The sequence below is a fragment of the Eufriesea mexicana genome, unplaced genomic scaffold, assembly GCF_001483705.2.
Source record: "Eufriesea mexicana isolate 0111107269 unplaced genomic scaffold, ASM148370v2 scaffold2698, whole genome shotgun sequence".
In the NCBI taxonomy this organism is placed as follows: domain Eukaryota; kingdom Metazoa; phylum Arthropoda; class Insecta; order Hymenoptera; family Apidae; genus Eufriesea; species Eufriesea mexicana.
The window spans coordinates 17,326-39,589 of NW_016910749.1; the positions used below are offsets into that span (position 1 = coordinate 17,326).

At 39.0% G+C, this 22,264-nt stretch overlaps 1 protein-coding gene across 1 annotated transcript; it reads left to right on the top strand.

Moving 5' to 3' along the window:
- The first annotated feature begins 1,133 nt into the window (after positions 1-1,133).
- Positions 1,134-14,781, top strand: cad (homeotic protein caudal). Its single transcript, XM_017904123.1, has 3 exons — positions 1,134-1,828; positions 13,369-13,514; positions 14,406-14,781. Exons 1-3 carry the CDS (start codon positions 1,210-1,212, stop codon positions 14,667-14,669), a joined length of 1,029 nt encoding a protein of 342 aa, XP_017759612.1. The 5' UTR covers positions 1,134-1,209; the 3' UTR covers positions 14,670-14,781.
- Positions 14,782-22,264: the final 7,483 nt, after the last annotated feature.

Genomic DNA, 22,264 nt, shown 5'->3' on the forward strand with positions numbered 1-22,264 from the left:
TTCAATCTATGCTGCGACTATATAAACGAAATCGAATAAGTATATAATTGTAAATATTACTTTCGTTATTCAATTCGTATTAATTACATATTACATATTTAAATAGACGTAATAATATAATAAATAATATATAACATAAACTGTGGAATACCCGTAACGATAATTCGCGAAATTTGAAGTGTATTTAGAAGAATTACACTTTGAAGAAGTAAGTAGCTAAATTAAATCTCTTTATTCCTAACCGATACCATCATTTACGCTTTAAAGATAATTTCCGACCAATAGAAAAGTATTATTAAACGGGAAAAAATAGAATTATCCAGCTACCGTGGAGATAAAATCATGACCAAGTCCGATAGTCTCGATTCTCTAGCGTGCATCCGATCGCGAGAATTCCCCCACTGATACGAGGGGTCGCGTAAATACACAGAGACATAGGATATATTTCCATAACGCGAACAAGTGCTGGTAAAATGCGACAAGTGCGAAAAATGTTGTCTATTTCGCGTCTTTTACAGGAGAATCGCGTTTACGGGGGCGTGAGTGCCGCCTTCCGCGCGTTTTTTATCGGCCAGCGATATCTCTGGCCGTCGGGAGACTGGTCGGACGCCATTACGGACGACTAGCGGAGAACCGTGCGCCGATTGGCTGAACGGCGGAAGTGGTGGGGAGGAGACCGGGCCGTAGGCGGACTCAACGTCTTAACGTGGTCGCACCCTTCGGTAATCACAGACCAGCAAGCAGTCGTCGATACAACATCGTGGACATCCACGACACGTCACCGGCCGTTATCGTACATCCTGCAGTCGAATCCCGTGAAATCGAGGAACGCACGAAATCCTCGATCGTACGTTGCGTGCGCGCCGTTTCGCTACCGCGAGACCATCTTTGTTCGACTCCAGTGTTCGCCACACGCTCGATTTCCTAGTTTTTGGTGTTTCCGTGCAAGTGACGAGACTCTTCGAGGAAAGAAACTCGAACATAGTTCCAAGTTAGATACACCTTGGCTTCCCACGATGGAAGACTCGCCGAGCTGTTGACGTCGGTTCACTTTGACACCCGGTTAACCAAATCTACATCATCCTTCGCGCATGCCAGTGGCAGAGAGCACGGTGTTGGCGCGGCTTCGATAACCTCGACGTAGGATCATCGACTTGGTCGTCGACAGTGACGTGTGGCCGTGACAGGTGCACGGGATCAGCCGACCTGATGACGGACATTAGCAGCATCGGTATGGTCTCTTACTACAATCCGCTCGCCATGTACCGGCAGCAACAGCAGCCGACTGGCCAGCAACCGCTGGTGCAGCAGATCCAGCAACATGGCCAGGCGCAACAGGCGCAGCAACACGCGACAGCCACGCCTGCCGACGGTGGCCAGCAATACTGGTACGGATATCCGCACAGCCATTCGCACGCCACCCATCATCATCAAACGGCTGGGCCTCAACAGTACCTGGACCCAACGGACGTTATACCCGGCTGGCCACATCCTCACGTTCACCCTTACTCGCATCTGCAGTATCAGCATCATCAGGCGTATCAGCAGCCGCAGATGACCGGCGTGACGGATTGGAGCGGTGACGAGACGAATCCTGCGGTCGGAGCTGGGGAGCCCAGTCCGCCGATCACTGTCAGCGGAAGCGAGATCAGCAATCCTGGCACTCCGTCCACGCCGCCGGCCAATAACAACAACAACACCATCACGCCTAATAATAATAACAACAACAGCAATAACAACAATAATACGACGCCCATGAGACCGACGCAGATCAGGAGCCCGTACGAGTGGATGAAGAAGACGTCGTACCAAACTCAACCGAATCCAGGTTAGTGTGGCTAATGATCGTTATGGTTGGGCTAGTATAATCGAGGAATTTGGACAAGGGAGTTGAATTAAATTTAATTGCAAGAGACTTTGTGACGATTGTTGACACGGGTGGTAGCAATTTCTTGAACTTTCCACTTAAAAGGAATTAAATGGGAGATCTGGATTGAACAAAACCATGGTCCAGTAACCTGATACGTTAATTTCTTTTGTTTTCGTATCGATAAATATTACAAATATTACGGATTCCATTTCTTAGTACGACTTTGTTCAACTCTTTTCGATATTAAGTAGATGTAAATGTCTTATACCTGTTTCGTTTTAAAATGATTCCTAGAAATACCTTTTTTTAATTACTATGGAGAAATCGTTCTATTGTTATCCAAAAATATGGAATATCGATTAAAATAGAAGATTTTAACGTTCGAAGCAAAGTTCCAAAGTTTCAACGCAAATCTTCCATTTAGTCCGAGGGTAGCCAAACCACTTGGATCGTCAATGACGGTTCCTTTCCCGATATATCGAGTATTCAAACTGATTTCTGCCTACAGTCAAAGCTAGAATGGTGTGCTATATACGGGTCACGAAAGGTTAAGCTTTAATCCACTAATTACACCGAGGTAACCAAAACTCAATGGGTAGAGATACGGATAATCCCTTTGTTCGCCAATGACGAGCACGAACATCACCATTGCTGAATTTCGAGAAAAATAATCGATACAGACAACCAATGTACAAAAGGAGCGACAGATAACGCGATTCTACAAAGTCATTCGTTAAAATCTTAATGCCGTTTAGGATGTGTCAGATCCAATGATGGCGATGTTAATGCGACGGATTGTTATTATTGCTGATAATACTTTACGAGTTTTCGAATCGCGCGTTCAATGGGATTTAGCATTTCTAGGAAGAGCTTTAGAAAGAGCAGTTTGAAATTTTGTAATTTTTAAAAGAAGATCTATCGGAAGTTCCATGTCTCCTCGATCGTGAAGTACATCGATAATTTATACGATCGATCCCCGAGCTCTCTCGCGTCGTGATTTGTCTTTACATTGCCTCGTTCGACGTCCTAATTGCCCGTATTAAAGTAAACGATATAACTCGCGTGATAGATGAGACGAATTAAAACATTTCTCGCTAATACCGATAAGGTTCCGCGTTAATGGAGCGTCGATCATCGTCGCGAAGCTTTTCGTTAGATTCTATCTTTGCTCATCATCGTGGTTCCTTTTAACCATTCATTCACGAGTAGTCTGACAAAGAAACGATTCAATTATAAGTATATAATACCGATTTAGCTCGGGTAATTACCTAGTAATCTGGCACTAAAATTCGGAGTTCAAAGTTAGAACGATAATGCGATATCCTAAGACGTTGGCTCTCTGTATCAACATAAACGGTATTTACGGTGCGAAATATATCCTTGTACAGTGGTGCGTATAATTTCGAATAGCGTAAATTATAGGTCATGTTACGAATAGTGAGTTTAGCCTCACGATAATTTTGTAATATACGATAGAAGGTAAATTCGATGTAACGAGAAACGAAATTTCAAATGTTACTGTAAAGAGTCTTCTATGATATTTAAAGTGTTACCTCGAAAGTTGACATTCTGTTATAATTGCGATACGAATTTTTATTTTTATATTTTTATATTTTTATACCTTTATATCTTCTTCGGAAATCGTAGCTATTTGTGAACAAATGGTAGCACAAAATCAAATAGTTTCTACAATTACGAATATATTTCATGTTATTATACCATATGTATTGATTGGGAATCAATTGATGTTTCTTCATTGAAGATTAATGACGAAGAAGCCTGACCTGTATGTTTACAATCACTGATGTTCGAGGACACGCTTCCCATTATTCGTACAAGATTACTTGTAAAATCATAGTAGAATACGTATATATCACGCGAATTTGTTACATTTATACGGGTAGTTATCGTTTCGAACTAACAGATCCTTAATAATTTTACAGCATTTTTAGCTAAACTCTATACACAGAGAACATACCTTTGCAAACAGGATTAACCCCGTGCGAGATCATTTTTCTGACCAATCTATCCGTTTCTGTATAAAAATATTACAATTATAAAAATATAAGTAGAAAAATTTAAATATTATATAACGAAATAGAAATTTTATGCCACATTTGTTCACAAATATTCGTTGATCGAAGTAAAAAGCTGTATCCAAAATGTTATTCAACGAAACATTTTGCACAAACACATGGCTAAATTACCAAACGCGAATGATATTAACCCCTTGCACTCGAGAGGTGACTCTCAGTCACCATTTAATCAAATTCTAAAGATCGACGTTGATTAATATATCAAATATAAAATTACCTAACGATATGTGAAATGTCGACGAAAAATAATTCTACGTCTTAATTTGCATATGATTTCTCATTTACCATTTTAAAAAGTGTGAAATGTGGAAGAAAAATAATTCTGCGTCTTAATTTGCATATGATTTCTCATTTACCATTTTAAAAATTTCGTCGACTCTATGACAGAAAGTCTTCGAATTACTATTTTTCTGTAACGAAAAAGTCGTCGAGTGTAAAGGGTTAATAGTAATGAAAAATTTTTCACAGAGATTTGAGATAAAAGTGAAGGAAATTTTGAAATTTCTAGTAGAGAAAATTTGCAAAATCCTATGTAAATTTTCTAAGCAAAAGACAATTCGTATGGACCATAGCGAAGCTTACTTCGATCAGTGGAATGGTAGACGAAAAAGATTTTTAAGAAACAACCGTGGAGGACTTGGCGCACATCGTGCTCGGCTATAAACACGTCTCTGCGGTCTAGATACGGGGAACAATGTAAACACGGTAACAGACGAGCAAACATCTAATTGCTCTCAAATATTTGTGAGATAATCTCCGTCCTCTTGCTGTCGCCTCGATTTTCAACCGGACCCACGAAACCGGGAACGCTACCCGTTCCTGTCACGATCTCGAGTCATCCTCAACGAAAGTGCTTCGTCTCTTTGGAAAATTTACCATTTCGTGTCGGGACGGTCGACGTCCAGGTGAATCTTCGTCGTAAGGAAGATTATAGATTCATAGGATCAGATTGGTACACATATTTCCTGATTTACGCGGATGTTAATTGTTTCGGTAAGCCTTTCGGGCGTGTGCTAATTCCTCGTGTACAGTTTATCGTTTGAGCTTCGTGTTACGTAGTATACGTACAACGGGGGAGATTTATGGCTTGGAAAATTCTGATGTAATTTCGAATTCTTGAAAGAAATATGGTGGTGACTGTGGAAAATCGAAAGATAAGGGGAGGCTAAGATATTGTTAGAAAATTGAGAAAGGGATATTACTGATATTTAACCTTTTGAACTTTGAAAGGATCCAGAATGATCCAGGATGATTTGGAATGCAAAATGATTGTTATATAATGATTATTGGAAATGTGTACCTTTTAAAGAAAAATATTTCAGATACTGTTTTCTAGCATTATCGAATAAATATCGAGGACTAGGCGTGAAAGCGAAAGTCAAAACGAGGAAGAAAAATTCTCTAATTAAGCAGTCATGTATTTTCTACTGTTGCAGCATGCAACATAACTGCAAACTGCAACGCAAGTGCAGGTTCAGCGATTCACGAGTTCTGCACCATTGACGGCCTTGGTACGATAACAACCATTATCGTTCGATTATTAAAACCTATGTTATTTTGTTGCTATTCGTACATATATATGTGGCCATAGATTATTCGATTTTTTTGCATGTGAAGTATGCAAATGTCATATTACGCGATTTTCGGTTCTCCATTTCGCGTTTTATTCGAAATTTAGCATGTTTCGTATGAACTTAATCGTCGGTGCGAGTATCGATAATGAAATTTCTGCATGTTAAATGTTTGCATAAATGCTACAAATGTTCCCTGTGACAATTGTAATATTCAACGCATTGCTTCTCGTCGTGAAAAGTAGTTGCATGATGCCAGCCGACGATATTCAGCCAACAATAGACCCGAGTATTCGAGACTCGGCCAATTCGTCATCGAACGAAAATTCCAGTCCAATCCATCGTATGAAAAATCTACAAAAATGACCGAATGTTAATCTTCGATTCTCCAAGCTTCCAACATCTCGCATCCATCAACCTCTCGTTGTACGCAACTTCCCATTCTGAAACCCCTTTGAGTAGCCTACGGAAGCTCGCTAGACGTCCTCACTTCTAACTATACGGACAACCATCGGTGGTAACGCGTTATGGAATAATCGTGAAGACACCGAAGAACGAACATCGAAGGCTCTTCTCTCGGCCTGTTCCTTCCTGCTGCTCAATTTCACCCCGTCCTCCTCTTTCTTCTACCGTTTCACAACCGTGCGACCCTTCAATACCTTCTAGCGGCTATTATCTGCATTTTATGGTTATATTGCAGGCAGCCGCTGCCTCGTATAAAGACGGCTCTTGCATGATTCAGAATACGTATTATAATTTCGAGAGCCGCGTATTCGCGTATTCCTGTCGGTGTGCGATTTTTCCTCTTAATTTTTCATTTTTATTAGTCGGTGTGTTCCTTCGGAACGACCGCGTTTGCTCGACTCTTCGCGATGGCGGCACGCGATTTCTCCGGATTTTATTACTGGCGCCATTTTGCTCGCATCGCGAGAAGGTGATCGTGATCGAAGCTGAGAGGGTTGTAGCGCGATGGTCTTGGTCATGGACCAACTATTTTCCTTCCCCGGCATTTCGTTTTGATCGTTGTTTAGTTGTAAAGAAGCTTGGTATTTTTCTTCTTGAAATTGGTTAACAAAGCGTTGGAAATTCTCTGGTCAATTTTCATAGCTTGCAATATTTCCATTTGTATCGAGTGTTTGATGTCTCTGTGATCCCAGTAATGCAATTATATATTCAGTGTCGCGAATAAGTTAGTGGTTATTAAGAACTTCTGCTCTTTCTCTGACAGTTTCAGTCCGTTTGCGAAAACATTTGTCATATATTTTGGTATATTACGAGAATTTTGTTTTATTTACGCTGAACTTCATTTGGAAATTCTCAAATTCTCGTATTCCTCTTCAAATTGGCGGCCAGTCTAAGGTATTCTAAAGTAGCGCTATCTGCTTACATTTTCACGAATTAAATAACCTCGTACTTGACGTCATTATGTCCTCTACGTTTTACATTCCACTTTTATTAACGAATATTAAGGCATCTTCCACAAGAATCCGATTCATGCAAATTTAACACATTGCGTATCTCATAGAAATCTGCGAGACACACACAAGGGACCACACAGTGTGTTGACATCTAAGGTGTTCATAACAGATGGCGCGTGAAAAACGAGAAAGCTCGGTACACAATGTGTTAATATCGTAGGTACGATGAACGCACTCGAGAGGTCCAATTTGGTTTAAGAATATTTAAATAATTTTGTCGCGTGAATAAGAAGGAATGTCGGGTTCATTCAGAGACGCTCTACAATTATGTTGTAAAACTTTTTCCAACGGTTTGTTTTGCCAACAATAAAGGTTAATTAAACTGGTTGTCTGCTGAAGTCCACGGGGGGTGCTTCCACTTGCCCATTCGTGTGCCTGAATTTCTTCAAGAGAAAAACGCCTCTGTTTCCAGTAAACGGGATCGAGTGGCTCGTTCCTTCGTTTATTCCGACCCTTTTACATTATTTCGCTCGGTTTTGCCCACAACTCCAGGACCGACTATTAAACTCTACAGTGTCGCACGGTAATATAATAATCAGATGAGGGTCCTGGACTGGGACTTTTCCGGGTACCTAGCTCACACCGCGTGTATACAGAGAATGCAGGAAATTTCGATTCGAGGGTAACGTTGTTCCTTTTACCTCGATCGTCTAGGTATGCATTGTTTCCGGTTCGTCGCCGACCGTTTCGCTAAGCTGTCCAATAAAGCCGAATTTCGACCTGTCTCCTGTCCAGACGTCGAAACGCGTCGTGAATACTCCGCTAACTACGAAGCACGCGTAAAATCTCTCGAGATTGCGATGCAATTAAATTCATCGGATAAGTAGGATGAGATTTTTGCAAACGCCTTGTCTCTATGGTATCACGTCGACACGCGTAAATGCCGCTATCGGAGATAAATATCGCGTAGCATCGTTTAGTTGCAGCCTGATAACGATTTCTACGATTCATAAAACTAGGTATATTGCGTTTTAGTCTTTAATCGGGATTTTCGCGTTGCGAAAAGAATGACATGTGTGTCAAGGAATTCTAAGTGCATTATCATGGGTGATTGCCGCTTTCAGACGTTGACATCCTACGAGTCTATTGTGGATAATAGGTTTTCTATTGCTCGAAATATTGTTGCAAATTTTCCTTCTCTACGATCACTAAATATCTATGGTATTATTCGAGGACTATTGTATCCTTTCGCCATGTGATTTTATCTTAGGTGCAGTTCGTTTAAGGTTATTCGATGGTTATAATTTTCCGTAGCCTTTTATTCTTCGTGCAACTCACATCTAGTGTTCTTCGAAGATAGTTGCAATCTTCTATCAGCTGTTCGAACTTCTGTGTAATCTATACGTGGTAGATGTTTATAAACAGGCTTCAATATTTATCTTGCAAGGAATAAGTTGCACAGATAAAGTTGCATCGAATATAGAATAATCATCAAACAATTAGCAATAAAAATAAATCCGCGCTAGCTTATTATTCAAAACACACCAAGTATAGATAAATATCTTAAAAATCAACTATAAAGATAGCCAATAACCGAGTAATAAAATAGCGAAACAAAGAGTTAACGAATTTCTATAAATCCAGCAAAATTAAACCGAAAAACCAACGCGATATAATCCACGCACGATAACCTAATTCAAATACGTGTGAGAAACTATACTAACTGGACTAACGAAGAATCTCACACACGACAAGGTTAATCGACGGAGCAGTTTCTGGCTAATCTCGCAGAGGACACTTGATATGCAATATACAAATGTAGCACGGCACAATAGAGGTAATTGTGATGCCACTGACGAATGGCACCCGTGCGGGCCCAGAAGCATCGGTTAAAGCATCGGTTAGAGCAGGGGTGTGGGGGTGGCGGATGAGAGGGTGGCCAGAGAAGTGGAGAACGTCGCTGGAGAGCGACAGGAAAAGCGGGGCACGCGCTTTCACCATTTCGCATAGCGAAATGGAAGAGCAAACGCTATAATGGGGTGGCAACGAGCCCCAGGAGTCCTGTTTCTTTGCTCCCTTACACGCCTCTCTTCTCGTCTCGCATTTCCGCCGGATCGTACGCAAAATATTTCTCCCTCTTGCTCTATCGAAATAGCAAGGTGGAAGGTCGGAATCCTGACGCGGATTCGCTCGATTAAAGCAAAGTTCGTGGCCAATGGTAAACACGTGGCGAGGAATTTTGTACGGTAGGAATAATTAGTCGGGGTTGATTTAACGGTGAATTCGAACGAGACTAAAGTCAGCAACGGAGTGCGTGTAACGCTTGATCAAAGGTAGGCGGGCATTTCGAAAGAAGTTCCTTTGTAATCTCTAGACAAATATCGCACGACACGTCTGTGCGTGATGCTCAAATTCTTCCATTTGTGCTACACCGTGCTCACGATTTACATTCCACGGTTCACGTTGTTTTCCCTTATCGAACAATGGAGAACTTCTTGCAAGAACAACGTAACATACGGGTTACGTAATTTTTGGGAATTGTTTGGATAAAAAATAATTCCATAACGATCAACAGCCTACAGCATGTTCAATATTTCCCTGTATCAAAATTTCTTTAAATAAAAGAACGGTATTCGACGTATTGTACTATTAACCCTTTGCACTCGACAATTTTTTGGTCAGAGAAGAGTAGAAAATCAAAGATTCTCTATTAAAAAACTGACGATACTTTTTCGAGCAGTAAAAAAAAATTTCTTTAAATAAAAGAACGGTATTCGACGTATTGTACTATTAACCCTTTGCACTAGACAATTTTTTGGTCAGAGAAGAGTAGAAAATCAAAGATTCTCTATTAAAAAACTGATGATACTTTTTCGAGCAGTAAATAAAGTATTGTATAATAATAGAATTGTAGAATTATTTGATTTCGATACCTCGCACACTGTTACATTGCATTAAATTTGATATATTAATTAATATCGATCTTCCAAATTTTATGAAATGGTGACTGTAAGTCACCTCTCGAGTGCAAAGGGTTAACTCTTTGCGGCACAGGATTTCAGATGATCGAATAAACCCACGTTGCATAGAAATTTCATCGCGTTTCAAGTGAAACAAAATTGGTATATGTTTACTAATAAAGAAATCACGTCATGTAAAAGAATAAAACCAGGGGAAAAAGATTGTCGTAATAAACCTTGCGCTTGCAACAATCGATGAACTGTACTGGCATGATGAATGCTGCCAACACGAGCGAATACATTTATAACATTTGCTGACAGTATTACTAACTGCTTTACGTAAATAAGGAATAAGAAATATAAACCTATGCGCGTGCAGCTATTGCAATATTTCAGGATGAGACTAGAAATGTCCCAGCATGCATTACGGTGCATCAAAAAGGTAGGACCCTTTTAATCTCAGCGTGCCCCAAGGAGTGAAGTCTTCAAGCCAAAGCTTTGTCTTGCAGAAATTTCAGAATTTTCTCAGACCCAATGTTGCTTCACGTTTACCAAAAATCTGGCCATTTTGCAAGACGCGAGATAAAAATATAGGATTTTTAAACGTAGAAATTGATTAAGAATTAATTAAGCTCTGCGTTGAAAATAGCATCGAATATAAGACGAATGGTATCGCGAGCACATTGAATTTGCAAGAAATATGTCAGTGCGAAGCCGAATATAATGCGTGAAATAAAATTATCTTGACTGACCTGGTGTAACAATTACGCTATTCAGAGCACCAGCAGATCGAGTGTTGACAAGGACCGGTCGGATAATCGTAGGTGCGAGTTCCGATATCAGAGAGATGAAAAAGGCCGACGGTAATCCTTGCCGACTCACACAACTACGCGGTTCTTACATCGAAAAACCGACCGTTCTCCCCTTCAAACAACGCTCTCCTCTGGGATCCCGATAGACTTTTTCGGATGTAAAAGTTGAAGAGGTACAAGTTTGACGGTTAAAAATCGGATCGTCGCGAAGCAATCGGTTTATGATCCACCGCAGATGAATTCCACGTTGTACGACAGATTTCCTCTTCTATTTCCTCCATTTTACTCTTTCGCATTTTTGTTAATCTCTCCGTTCCTCGTATTGCATTCCTAACGTGTAAAATACGTGATTTAACACGTTGACTGTCATGCTGATGATCAGTGACCGGCGCTTGTCTGCTCAGTGGGGCCATGGTGGTTACCAGTGTACGTATATCTTTTAATTTATATTTGCTTCATTCTAATCGATTTTCGAATATTAATCATTTGCATCATTCTTGTTCTGTCATATCGTTCGATAATTCATTATTGTATCGTAAGAATAATGGAAATTTTATCGTGGCCTCCTGAGTGTACCATATTAAAGAAGTGTCAAGACACGTTGCAAGCAAAGATTCACGAAATCTTGGCAAAAGTGCGTAGGAAGATCCGTCGCAATTAAACTAATGCCGTGTAGGGTTTGGAATTTTTTTCTTTTTCTGTTTCGATGACAATCTCCAAAGATAAAATGTCTGTCGATAAGATTTAATGATCTTTTATGTTTGTTTACGTGCATCGGGCTTCAACGACGATTATGCTTAACATGGCAAATATTTGCGGTCCCGAACAATACGTGTCGAAAACGAAACGATACCTGAACGTCGTGCTGCTGACTCTTCCTTCTTATTTGCGTTCGTCGGAGATTCGTCGATTTGTAAAAATTAATACCGTGTCTTTTTGTTTTCCCAATTCTGCGGAAAAATTTGTGACTTTAATGTTTGCGCGTTCAGTGTTTATTATGGAGGATCACTATGATTTACAGATTAACTTTTCAACGATGTAATTCCATTCTACACCCAAGTGAAATTTATTTCGTGAAACGTAAATAGTTTCCATTGGGAAGCATAAATTACTATAAATTTTATTCGATGGAAGAAGAATAGCGAAATCTCTAATTCCATCTTTGAAAAGTATGCACGTATGTACGGAACAAAATTCTCCTTCGAATTGTTTGTATTTAATTATTTATGCTACGACTGTAACCAGTACCACCCTTAAACGATTAGTATAATATAATTGCTGGCGTAATTATAAGCATGATCGTTGCAAAATGAAATTACTCTGAAGAAACGTTATTACAATTTTCAATTCTGCGTTTAAAAAGAATTCCTCGTTGTCGAAGAAAGGTAGTAAAATATTGGAAATACTTGCCCGAGACGTAATTTCCGCACAACGTCCGCGAGTACTCGACAAAACGCATTTTATATTCGCAACAACGGCCGTTTCATTCCAGCATAATCGTCCCTGCGAAAAATCAGAAATGCTCGCGATAACGATCGACCGCAATCTGAGCAAGACTCGAAATTCGACGTGCCATAATATATTGTTCTAATATTTGAACAGACACGATACCTTTGTATCTCGCAAGTCCCGTTCACCCGAATAGTCAAATCACGATTTTCCAACGTGCCTCGACATCTTCTTCCATCGTGAAGCGAAACACGAATTTATCGCGAGTTCATCAAGGACTGTCCTCTTGGTAGAAATCGATTTCTCTTTGGCACGAGCTCTCGGTAATCCCGACGATTTCGTGCCAGCCATGTTGGATCCGCTATATACCATCGAAAAGTCTAAGGTCGAAGCTTATTCGTGATGTCTCGAAGGCCTCGAGCACTGTTATCGAGGAGTGGTGGATTAACGTGCACGCCTTTGATCTCGCCGGCTGGGCCTTATCTAATCGTTTTCCTTTCTCCCGTTCCGTCCCGTTCCCTTCCACGATCTCTCTCTCGCTCTCTTTCGCTTCGTTCAGTTCCTTCTCATTTTGTATTTCGTACTACGGTATAATCGTTTCGAATGCCACGTTGAATTCACACCAACACCGACGCCATGTCGGCTCCTTTTTTGCCATTTTCTCGAGCTCCACTGTCGCTCGTTATCCACTGCAAAATATTCCGTGCCGATTCCTTTTCGTCTTCCCGCGTAAACTTTCATTCCCTGGAACTTAAACCAGTCCGCGTAAAGTAACATTCCTCGTAAAGTTTTTAATCGATGCAGGTTAATCCGGTTATCGAAAGTTATTCTCGTAGATTCGCTTCTTCGCTTCTATCGATAAGTTTGAAATTAATTTGATAGGGTCAGAGATACATCAGAGTTGGTCCTGTCGGTGATTGGAGGACGTGGTGTTTCGAATGGTAACTGGAGGGACTTCGAGTGCCACTGGTATTCGTTTCTCGATTCGGTCGCGCCGTCGTGATTTATCGTTATTATAGATTCAATCGTTGGCGGTGTGCCTCGAACGTTTCTTAAATCTCGAGATGTGTCTACGGTCGAGATCGTGAAAAGCGTTATCTTCGTTAAACGCGGTATTGACAAGAGAATTAGGGAAGCAGATATTAAACGTGTAATAATGTCGGCCGTTATCTTGGTCTTCTCTTTTTTTCAGGAAAGACCCGAACAAAAGACAAATACAGAGTGGTCTACACAGATCACCAGAGGTTGGAGCTTGAGAAGGAGTTCCATTACAATCGTTACATCACGATGAATCGTAAGTCTGAGCTTGCAGCCAATCTTGCGCTCTCTGAACGACAGGTGAGTAATCTACAAAAATAACGGTACCATGTTAAGATGAAACACAACTTGCAAAAATTAATTACTTTCGAGATTTTAGGCAATGAATACTCGAACAAGTGAGCGATGATACGCGAATAACTGATCGCGACAAATATTAATATAACAGTTAACGACGGCGTTAATAAGAAATACCGTTATAAGTAAATTTATGTGAATAACAAATTAAACAATTAGTAGTATTGCCTTCTATTGCCTTTTTACGAATTAATCGTTTGCTTTACGATTCCTCCGAAATCTGTTACAGTTAATTATTTATAGTCTTGATATTACCGGATGACTTTATGTATATATAATTATTTATAGCGTCGAGATATTGTAACATTAACCCTTTGGGACTACGGCCGTATATATGCGTTCTGCGTAAACTATCAATTTGGCCAAAACAACTGATCGCTATGGCCACGTATGTCTAGAATTTGACATCTTGGAGTGCTATCATCGAAAATAGCGACTAAGCAGAAATGTGCACTGGTAATTTGATATGCCTATCGTGGCATTGCTCCATGATAGGTCCCGTACGCAAAGGGTTAATTAATCTTCAAATCAGCGATTATTAACAACTAGCCATTCTACGTCCTAATATAAAGCAAGCTATCAAACAGTCCATATACCTTTTAGAAGCCCGAAATAATTAGCAAATTCTAATCAGGACTGGAAAATTATTGCCTATTGCTTTCCTTTACCAAAAATATTTCAAAATTCTCTTTCTTCGTCCCTAAAACCCTTTTGACAGCGCGCAAAACATCCGCGATATGTTAGACATATTTAGTCGCAGCTATATTATTCTAATTTATCTTCCCAGAAGTCGTAATCCGTAAAGAGAACGTTTCGTGTACACCTTTGTTGCAGGTGAAAATCTGGTTCCAAAACCGACGGGCGAAACAACGGAAGCAGGACAAGAAGCGGGAGGAGCTGGAGCAGAAAGACTCCAAGTCGGACGGTGCAATGGCCAGCCTGACACTCGGAGGAATGGGTGGAATGCTGGGTGGTTTGATGCACAATGGTAGCTCGCCGCCTCTGGCCCTGGGCCATCCGCCTCATGCGTTGGCGTTGGGCCACGCGCCCGCTTCTCTTCATCCGCACGCTCATCCTCACACTGTGCTCGGCTTGTGACCTGAGGAACCGGTCGCCGAAACTTGGTCCAGTCATGGCTGACCTCGCAACCTCTCTCTTCGTCCGTGATCGCAAGAAGAAGACCATTGAACAGCGAGTGACACGCCATAGATCGTCGCGACGAAATCGTACATCGCGCGTGATCCTCTTCATCATTCGCGACCAGAACGGGCTTGATCGTGATATTCTTGGAGTCCGATGATTCCAAAACTTGGAGTTCGTGATATAGGATATATTGAACAGGGAACGTTCGCGATTTTCTTCCATCATCGTCCATGTGTTTACCTGTGGACAAGAAAAAGAATGTTAGAGAAACAGTGATGGGTAGTTAGGAATTTTCGCGTTCGCCCCGGTTTAGTTTTACGGATGACGACTGATACGTGGAACGATGGTCTTCGTTTAACGGATTGTCAAGACTGGAATCTGTACTTGTCCGTCCAACGGTGACTGCGCGTGGAGACGGAAGATTTTCATCTTCTTTTCGGGTATCTGTTGGGATCGTTTGTTAGCATTCTTCGTTACTCTTGCGTGCCGAGCCGCGGAGGAATTCACGATGGCGGCGGCCACGCGTCCGGTAGTCCGCGCACCCCGTGCCTACGGTACCCCTTCATTTTTATGCACAGTATTATTCTCGATGTCGGTAGAACAAAGTTCTGAATTTTGCTTTGTAATATAATATCGTAATATTTCCCTTTTCGTCTCATCCCTGAGAACGTCGTACGGGATCTTCCTTGTGGCAACTTTGCGGAGTATCTAGAGGTAGTATTCGAATTGCTGTTTCTGGTCTTCTTTGTTTTTCCAAACAATATCATTGAAATTTCTCTGTAAAATTTGTTCAAAATGAAAGATACGACTAAAACTTCAAAGGACGAGTTCGCAGATCGTCGTATGACAATCGGATATTTGGATATCTTACGAAGACGAATAGAAGGGGGGAAAAACGTGCAATCTTTGCCTTAAACCACGAGTCTCACTATTTGTATCGAGTGGTTGCGTTGAAGGAGAATGTTTAACGTGGGTCAGTTTAATGTTGCATTAAGTTAGATTTTTAAAGGAGATGAAGAAAAAAGGTGGCAAGCAGAAAATATATATATATATATTATTCTTTTATATGTATATATATATATATATTCTCTTCGGTTAAGGTTTTAGCATTGGTGCGTTCCAAGGGGGCGCCATAGCAGACTGTTTTATATATATATTTTTTAAAAGCATAACGTGTACAAATTAGGCGAGTTAAGATGTCCGATGTTAATTCTAATTTTTTTCTCTTTTTTTCGATGTACGCAATCATTGTTGTTTTTTTCTCCATCACTAAATGTTTATCAAAAACTGACAGTTACGAATTTTACTTCCACGCGCGTCCATGCGGTTGAACTTTTATTGTAAATATAGTTTTTAAGCTTTTTAAACGTTTCCCAACGAGAGAACTCTTTTCGATGACAATTGATAGGATCAGATGATCTTTCATATTTTACATATTCACATTCTATCGGTATTAAAAGATTAAAAAGAAAAAAAGAAAAAAAAGTACGCGTAAAACGAGATAGATCTCATCCCCGCTTCGTTTCATTTATCTCGGCTCAAAAGAGTTGGTAATATTATTATAATATCGTTGCAATATTTTCGGAAGACTTTCGAAAATAACATTATGAATAATGGAAACACGATATCTCCGTTATGAATTGTAAATAGAATAAAGATTATGACGCTGGAACCCCTTGGTACTGCATTAATACACTCATGGTCCTTTAATGAACTTAGAATAAAGAAATATAAGAAAACCAAACTGCGATCGCGTTTCGTGTGTGAAACAACCACGAAATTCGTGCGAATCGACCTTTTTCCTTCAATTACTCGCTTTAATTTTCGTTTCTTCGCTTAATGACAACAGCACGATTCGACGCAACGTTTCCACGTAATTCTAATTTGGTGATAAAAAGAGATTCTTCGTTTCGTTGATTTGTACAGTCACGGTTGGTTTTGTACGTATAAATCTTCGTTGTAGAGAAATTAATCGCTTTTGCAATTTCATTTTTTTCAATCTTCGAGTAATCGTCAGCTCAGCAAAGGATATACGAATAGAGAAAAAGGAAGGTAATGGAGCAATGGTGGCACACGATTCAAGTGTTCACACGTTAATTAATCGCGACGGCAAAATTAACACCTTCGTGAATTACAAGCTTCGAGGTATCTGCAAGGTTGTATCGATTTTTCATGTAACGCGGAGGCAAAGGTCGAGCATGCTTTTACACGGAATCGAGCGTAACATTTCCTTTACGATAATTGATTAATTTATCAGTCGACTCATTCGCAATTTAAGCTTTTACACTAAACGAGATCGATTTTGTTTTCGCGATTCGTTTTGAAACGTTTGGAAAATCATCCCCTCGTTTGAGAGCCCCATTATGCTAGAGTTGCGCGGGCGCAATATGATGGATATATTCGTAGACGAATGGGAAATGCGAATTTTCCAGAATGATCCATGTAGAAAAGTAATAGCACGTCGAACACCGTTTCAACTGCTATTCCTTTTTTCAGTGATGTATAATTCACGAAAATTAATTTTATTGCCATCCGGTCGCTGCACCGTTCCGCCATTACCAATTTCGACGTGTGTATATACAAGAGTTCGAAGGGAAATTGTGCAACCAACGCGTTACATTAGCTTAGCTTCGTTGAGAAATAGCTCGAAATCACGTTCTACGTAGAGTCGTGAGATCGAGGCTTGGAAATGTAGTAGATGCAATAAACGCGGTATTTTTCTTTCTTGTCTCTTTCTTTTCTTTCTTTTTTCCCAAATGGTCGTTGAAATCGCCTCGTGGGGAAAGTGCGAGATTGCTTCTATATACATACGTGTTTTAGATCGTGCTTGGAGGAACGAAAATATACGTAAAGTATGCCTTAGAAAGACCAGAAGGATAGAAGTGCGCCGCTGTTATGCAAGTTTCTTGATCGTACCGATTTTAATCCTCAACTTTTATTACCGTTCTTCCTCTCTATTCCCCCTTTCTCCCTTTCTTGACGCGTTAACGCCATTTTTTATGTGGCCCTACTGCTATACTCTTCGACGTTAGGTTCTTCGATCACGAAGATTTCGAATTTTTAACGACAATAAAATATAAATGAACGACGACGTTGTTTTCGAAGACAGAAAAAAGAAAATGCCGGTGTTTTACGTGCCGTGTGCCTTGAGAGCGTTTGCCAACCCATAATCAGCAATTATGATTTTACTGTAAAACGTGTATGGATGTGAACGAGAAAGAAACGATCGTAACGCAATATTAGAAAATCTCACGTGAATTATGTGTACATATACATAAGCATCGCAATTCGTAAGTTATTATTGTAGTAATTGATAACATCGATACTATGAATGTTACACGATCGTTAATCCTAGTATTATTCTGATATGTGATCGCATTGCAAATTTCAAAATACACGGTCTTATGTTTAGTAACCACATTGTTTATTTCATTCCAACCCTAAATCGAAACCTAATTAAAACCCCTAGCCTGCAGAAACATAAACTCTGAATGGAATTCACAACCATTTTGGTATAGTTACTAAGATAATGATGGATATGTACGAATTACAAATTTCCTAGCACAAAGATGGCTGTTATTTAAATCTCGCCTTAATGAATATAATAGAAAACTCAAGAAATCATTAATCAAAGGAAAGAATTAAAAAGTGAAGACTCTATTTAAAAACACCACGTAAATTCTTTCTATTAGATCCTTAGATATTCCGATACTATCGAACACTAAAATTAACAGAGTCTAATGACATAAATTAAAACCGAAATCATCACGTATCGACAATGTGTCTTCAACGGCAAATGCTGAAATCCAAATGTCGGGTTCTATTAAATCTATCGAACACCATCCATGTTTAATGAGCCGACAGGTTAATAGCCGCTTCTTTAATTCCTACAAATCGTCAAGGACCGATATAACAGCTAGAATTCCACTAAAATTCAACGGTGAAACACGGCGACGATTAAATCCGTGGAATGGTAACGTAGCGTTTACGATCTCGCGATTTGTTTGCGATACCAGCGGCGGAAAAGTTTTCCGGTTTGTCACCGCGACGGCCGCTCGAATGGCTCTCGTTAGATCGTACATAAATACGAACATAAAAACATGTAATGCGGTTTATGCGAACGGCCAAACGGTAACCGATGCCAGCGTGTATCCACGGGATACACACAGAGAGATCGGCGCAAATAAAGCAAGAGGAGACGAAGCTGCGAAGGTGGCAACGAGTCCCGTGGGAGCCCTGAACTTAACTACCAGATCGATGTCCGACCCCAGCCCCTCTTCATCCCCTGAAAGCAACCCCTGCTTGCACGCAACCGAGTTCCACCATCCTCTGCTCTCGATCTTCCACTTCCTCCCCCTCCTTTCTTTTATCTTGTTTTTCTCCTTTTCCATCTTTTGTTTCTCCTCATATCTTCTTTTCTTGTATTTCTTGCTCTTATTTCGTGCTTACTTTTTCATCTATAGAGTCTCTCTTTATTTTTTCTTTTATATATCATCTCTCTGTATTTTTCTCCCTTGTTTTCCCTTTTTCTTTTTGGTTACTTTTTTAAACCTCTCTGATTTCAATTATTTTTCTCCTTTCGTTCCTTTTTGTTATTTTCTTCATTTTCTTGTTTTTCTTCTTTATCTAATGGCTATATTTTTTTTCATCCACTCTTGTTATTCTGTTTGCTTTGATTTTATCAGACGTTTGGTAGAGAAATGCTTTTCAAATTTGTCGCTTGTGGTTTCTCCTGTTTGCAGAATACTTAATTAAAGAATATAAAAATATGCAAAGGAATATAAGTACTATGGTAAATATATTATTGTACATTAAAATTATTTAATATACAATTATTCTGAATTTATATCTATTCATCCTGATATAGTACATATAATTTCTACACTAGACAATAGTTCAGCAGATTTTTCTTTAGTTTTATTAGCGTATTCTATTTTACATTCAGATATTTTGAAATACTTCAAGAAACATAAAAAAATCTGAATGTTAGAATATTTTGTATATTTTATAACATAATTTATTATATTATCAAAAAGTATACACACACACTAAACATTCTATAATATATATCTAAGTAGATATATCTACTTCAACATACTTAACTTGATATACTATAATTCGTATGTTATATTATAGATATATTTTTACTCTACTCTAACATATACCTACCAAGTACTCTGAAAACATACCAAAATAACCCTCGCAGTGATGTCGCCATGGCAATCAAACTTCTTCAAATCAACCATTTTCAGAGTACCTACTCTGAATATCACAATATCACTCGTAACTTCTTCTTTGTTCCCATATCTGTGATTTACGATGTCGTACACACGAAATCGACCGGGAAGAAACGGTGTAAACTAAAATTTCCAACAAAGAAGTCAAAAAGAGGTGGTTCCTCCATCTTCGAACCTCGTACAAGTGACCACAAGGGGCGGCTTGGCGTTGGACGTTCATTTAACGTTCTCCGTGGTCGCTACGTGAACGGTGGAAATCAGGATCCTGAAGGAAGATAAAAATGAAAAGAAAGGGATGCGCGGCATCGTGTTTTGGAATTGTGAGAGGGTACGTTGTCGGGTCGGCAACCCGTGCGTAATTGGACCCCGAGACGTAACAACGTTTCACGTATACCGAGAAATTCCGGGGATGAACGGGGATACCTTTTTGTTCGAGTCGCTCGGTCCAGTCGGTCCAGTCGAAAACACCAAATAGATACTTTTATGGGGGGCTATAAAGGTCCTGAATCGAGTATCGATGGTTCCAAAGGGGCTAATCTGCGGATGAAAACTGTAATAAAACGTCCTCCCTGCGTATGTATCTGAAATCCTTTTGCAGTACGCGCGCCCTTGCTTTTACGTGCTACGGGGCCCAGGTAGCCATTCCGTTGCTGGCCCAGCGAAAATAGAGAACTACCGTTTCCATGTTTTCGCTTCGACGGTGAAACTCCACGCGATCACGCACCTTGCGTTTCTATGAACGTGGGATAGCAAAATTTGATCTGAACCAGAACTCGAGATGTTCGAATACTTCGAGATTCGGGCTATGTGACAATTTTGACTGTCGTTTCTAAACGAACCCAGTGTCTGTTTCTTGATGATTTAGAAATACTTAGAGTTAAGCATAGCTTGGTACTTCGGGTAATTTTTCCAGAATTTCTGTTTTATGACTTTTAATATCTTGAATGATTGAACGACCGGTTTGTATTTAAATTTATACAAATGCACAACTAATAATTACAATGGTAATTTAATTGAAATATTTAAAATATTCTTCTTCTGTTCTTCATTCGAAGAGATTCGATTTTTTTTAATTTTCTTGAGCAACCAGTATGATTTAATAACTACAATTTAATATTCTAATTAGTTCGATTTGAATATTTATGTTGACTTTATCTATGATATATATGATACTTCCTTAAACTATTTAGTTTCATAGTTTATTATGTTACTGTAATATCTGTAATGTAATAGTTTTCTACAGAATTTTATGAGTGAAAATGTTATAGAGACTAACTTAAGGGTAATTACGTTTCTTTTATGATACCTGTTTTGGTCAAATATAAGATAAAAGTGTAAACTAACAATGCTGTTTCAATTGAAGTGAATCTGAAATGTAAAAATACATGCTTTTGGAATTATTTCCTACAATAGTGCTGTTAATAATAATTATAATAATTAATAACATAATTGTAAAATCCATTATTTTTTATGAATATGTGTGTGCAATAAAAATTAAATAATCGAATGATATTACAAGAGAGAATACTTAGAATTATTGAAAAATATTTCTATACTCATTCTATATGCATCTAAGTATGAATTAGAAAATTATAACATAATAAAGTTTACATTACTTTCTCCTTCCTATTGCAAAAGGTAAATGTTATCGATAGTTATTCTTTGTCATATTTTAAGAAATAATAGATGGAAGTTATTAGTCAATATTAATGTCGACATTATCTTTAGATAAAATTTTAACATTCTAGAATATTCGACAAATGTAAATAAAGGTAGTACTTACGTTTAACAGAATTATGTTTACATAAGCGTTTTCAAAGATGTTTAGATTGATCAAAATTAAGTTTTGTGCAAAGGAGTGTAACAGATAACTAAGTTTCTGGGTGCCCCATAAAATATTTTCTTTTAAATAAAACAAAAAGAAAATTCTTCTTACATATGTGACTTTATCAACATTGGTTACGCTCAACATAATTCATAAACTCACCGTTCGAAATTGTAGATGCCGCAAAAACTCAGATTTTCCCAATAGTTACCATATCGATAATGCAGTTCGTGAAACAAAATTTTATATATTACTTTTTGTTATATCTCGTTTGTAATAAAATCTTCATAAAATATTACAATATTCTTTTGCTCTATTTATATTGTAACAAGTTCTATTCCTGAAACAAGTAATCTTACATATATTTAGGTTCAACTTTACCCACTAGGTGTAGTGTAATCTTATTCCGCCATAGATCGGTAAAGTTGAAAATGACATAAAAACACATTGAACGTCACATCCGTATATGTAATCAAATTTGATATATG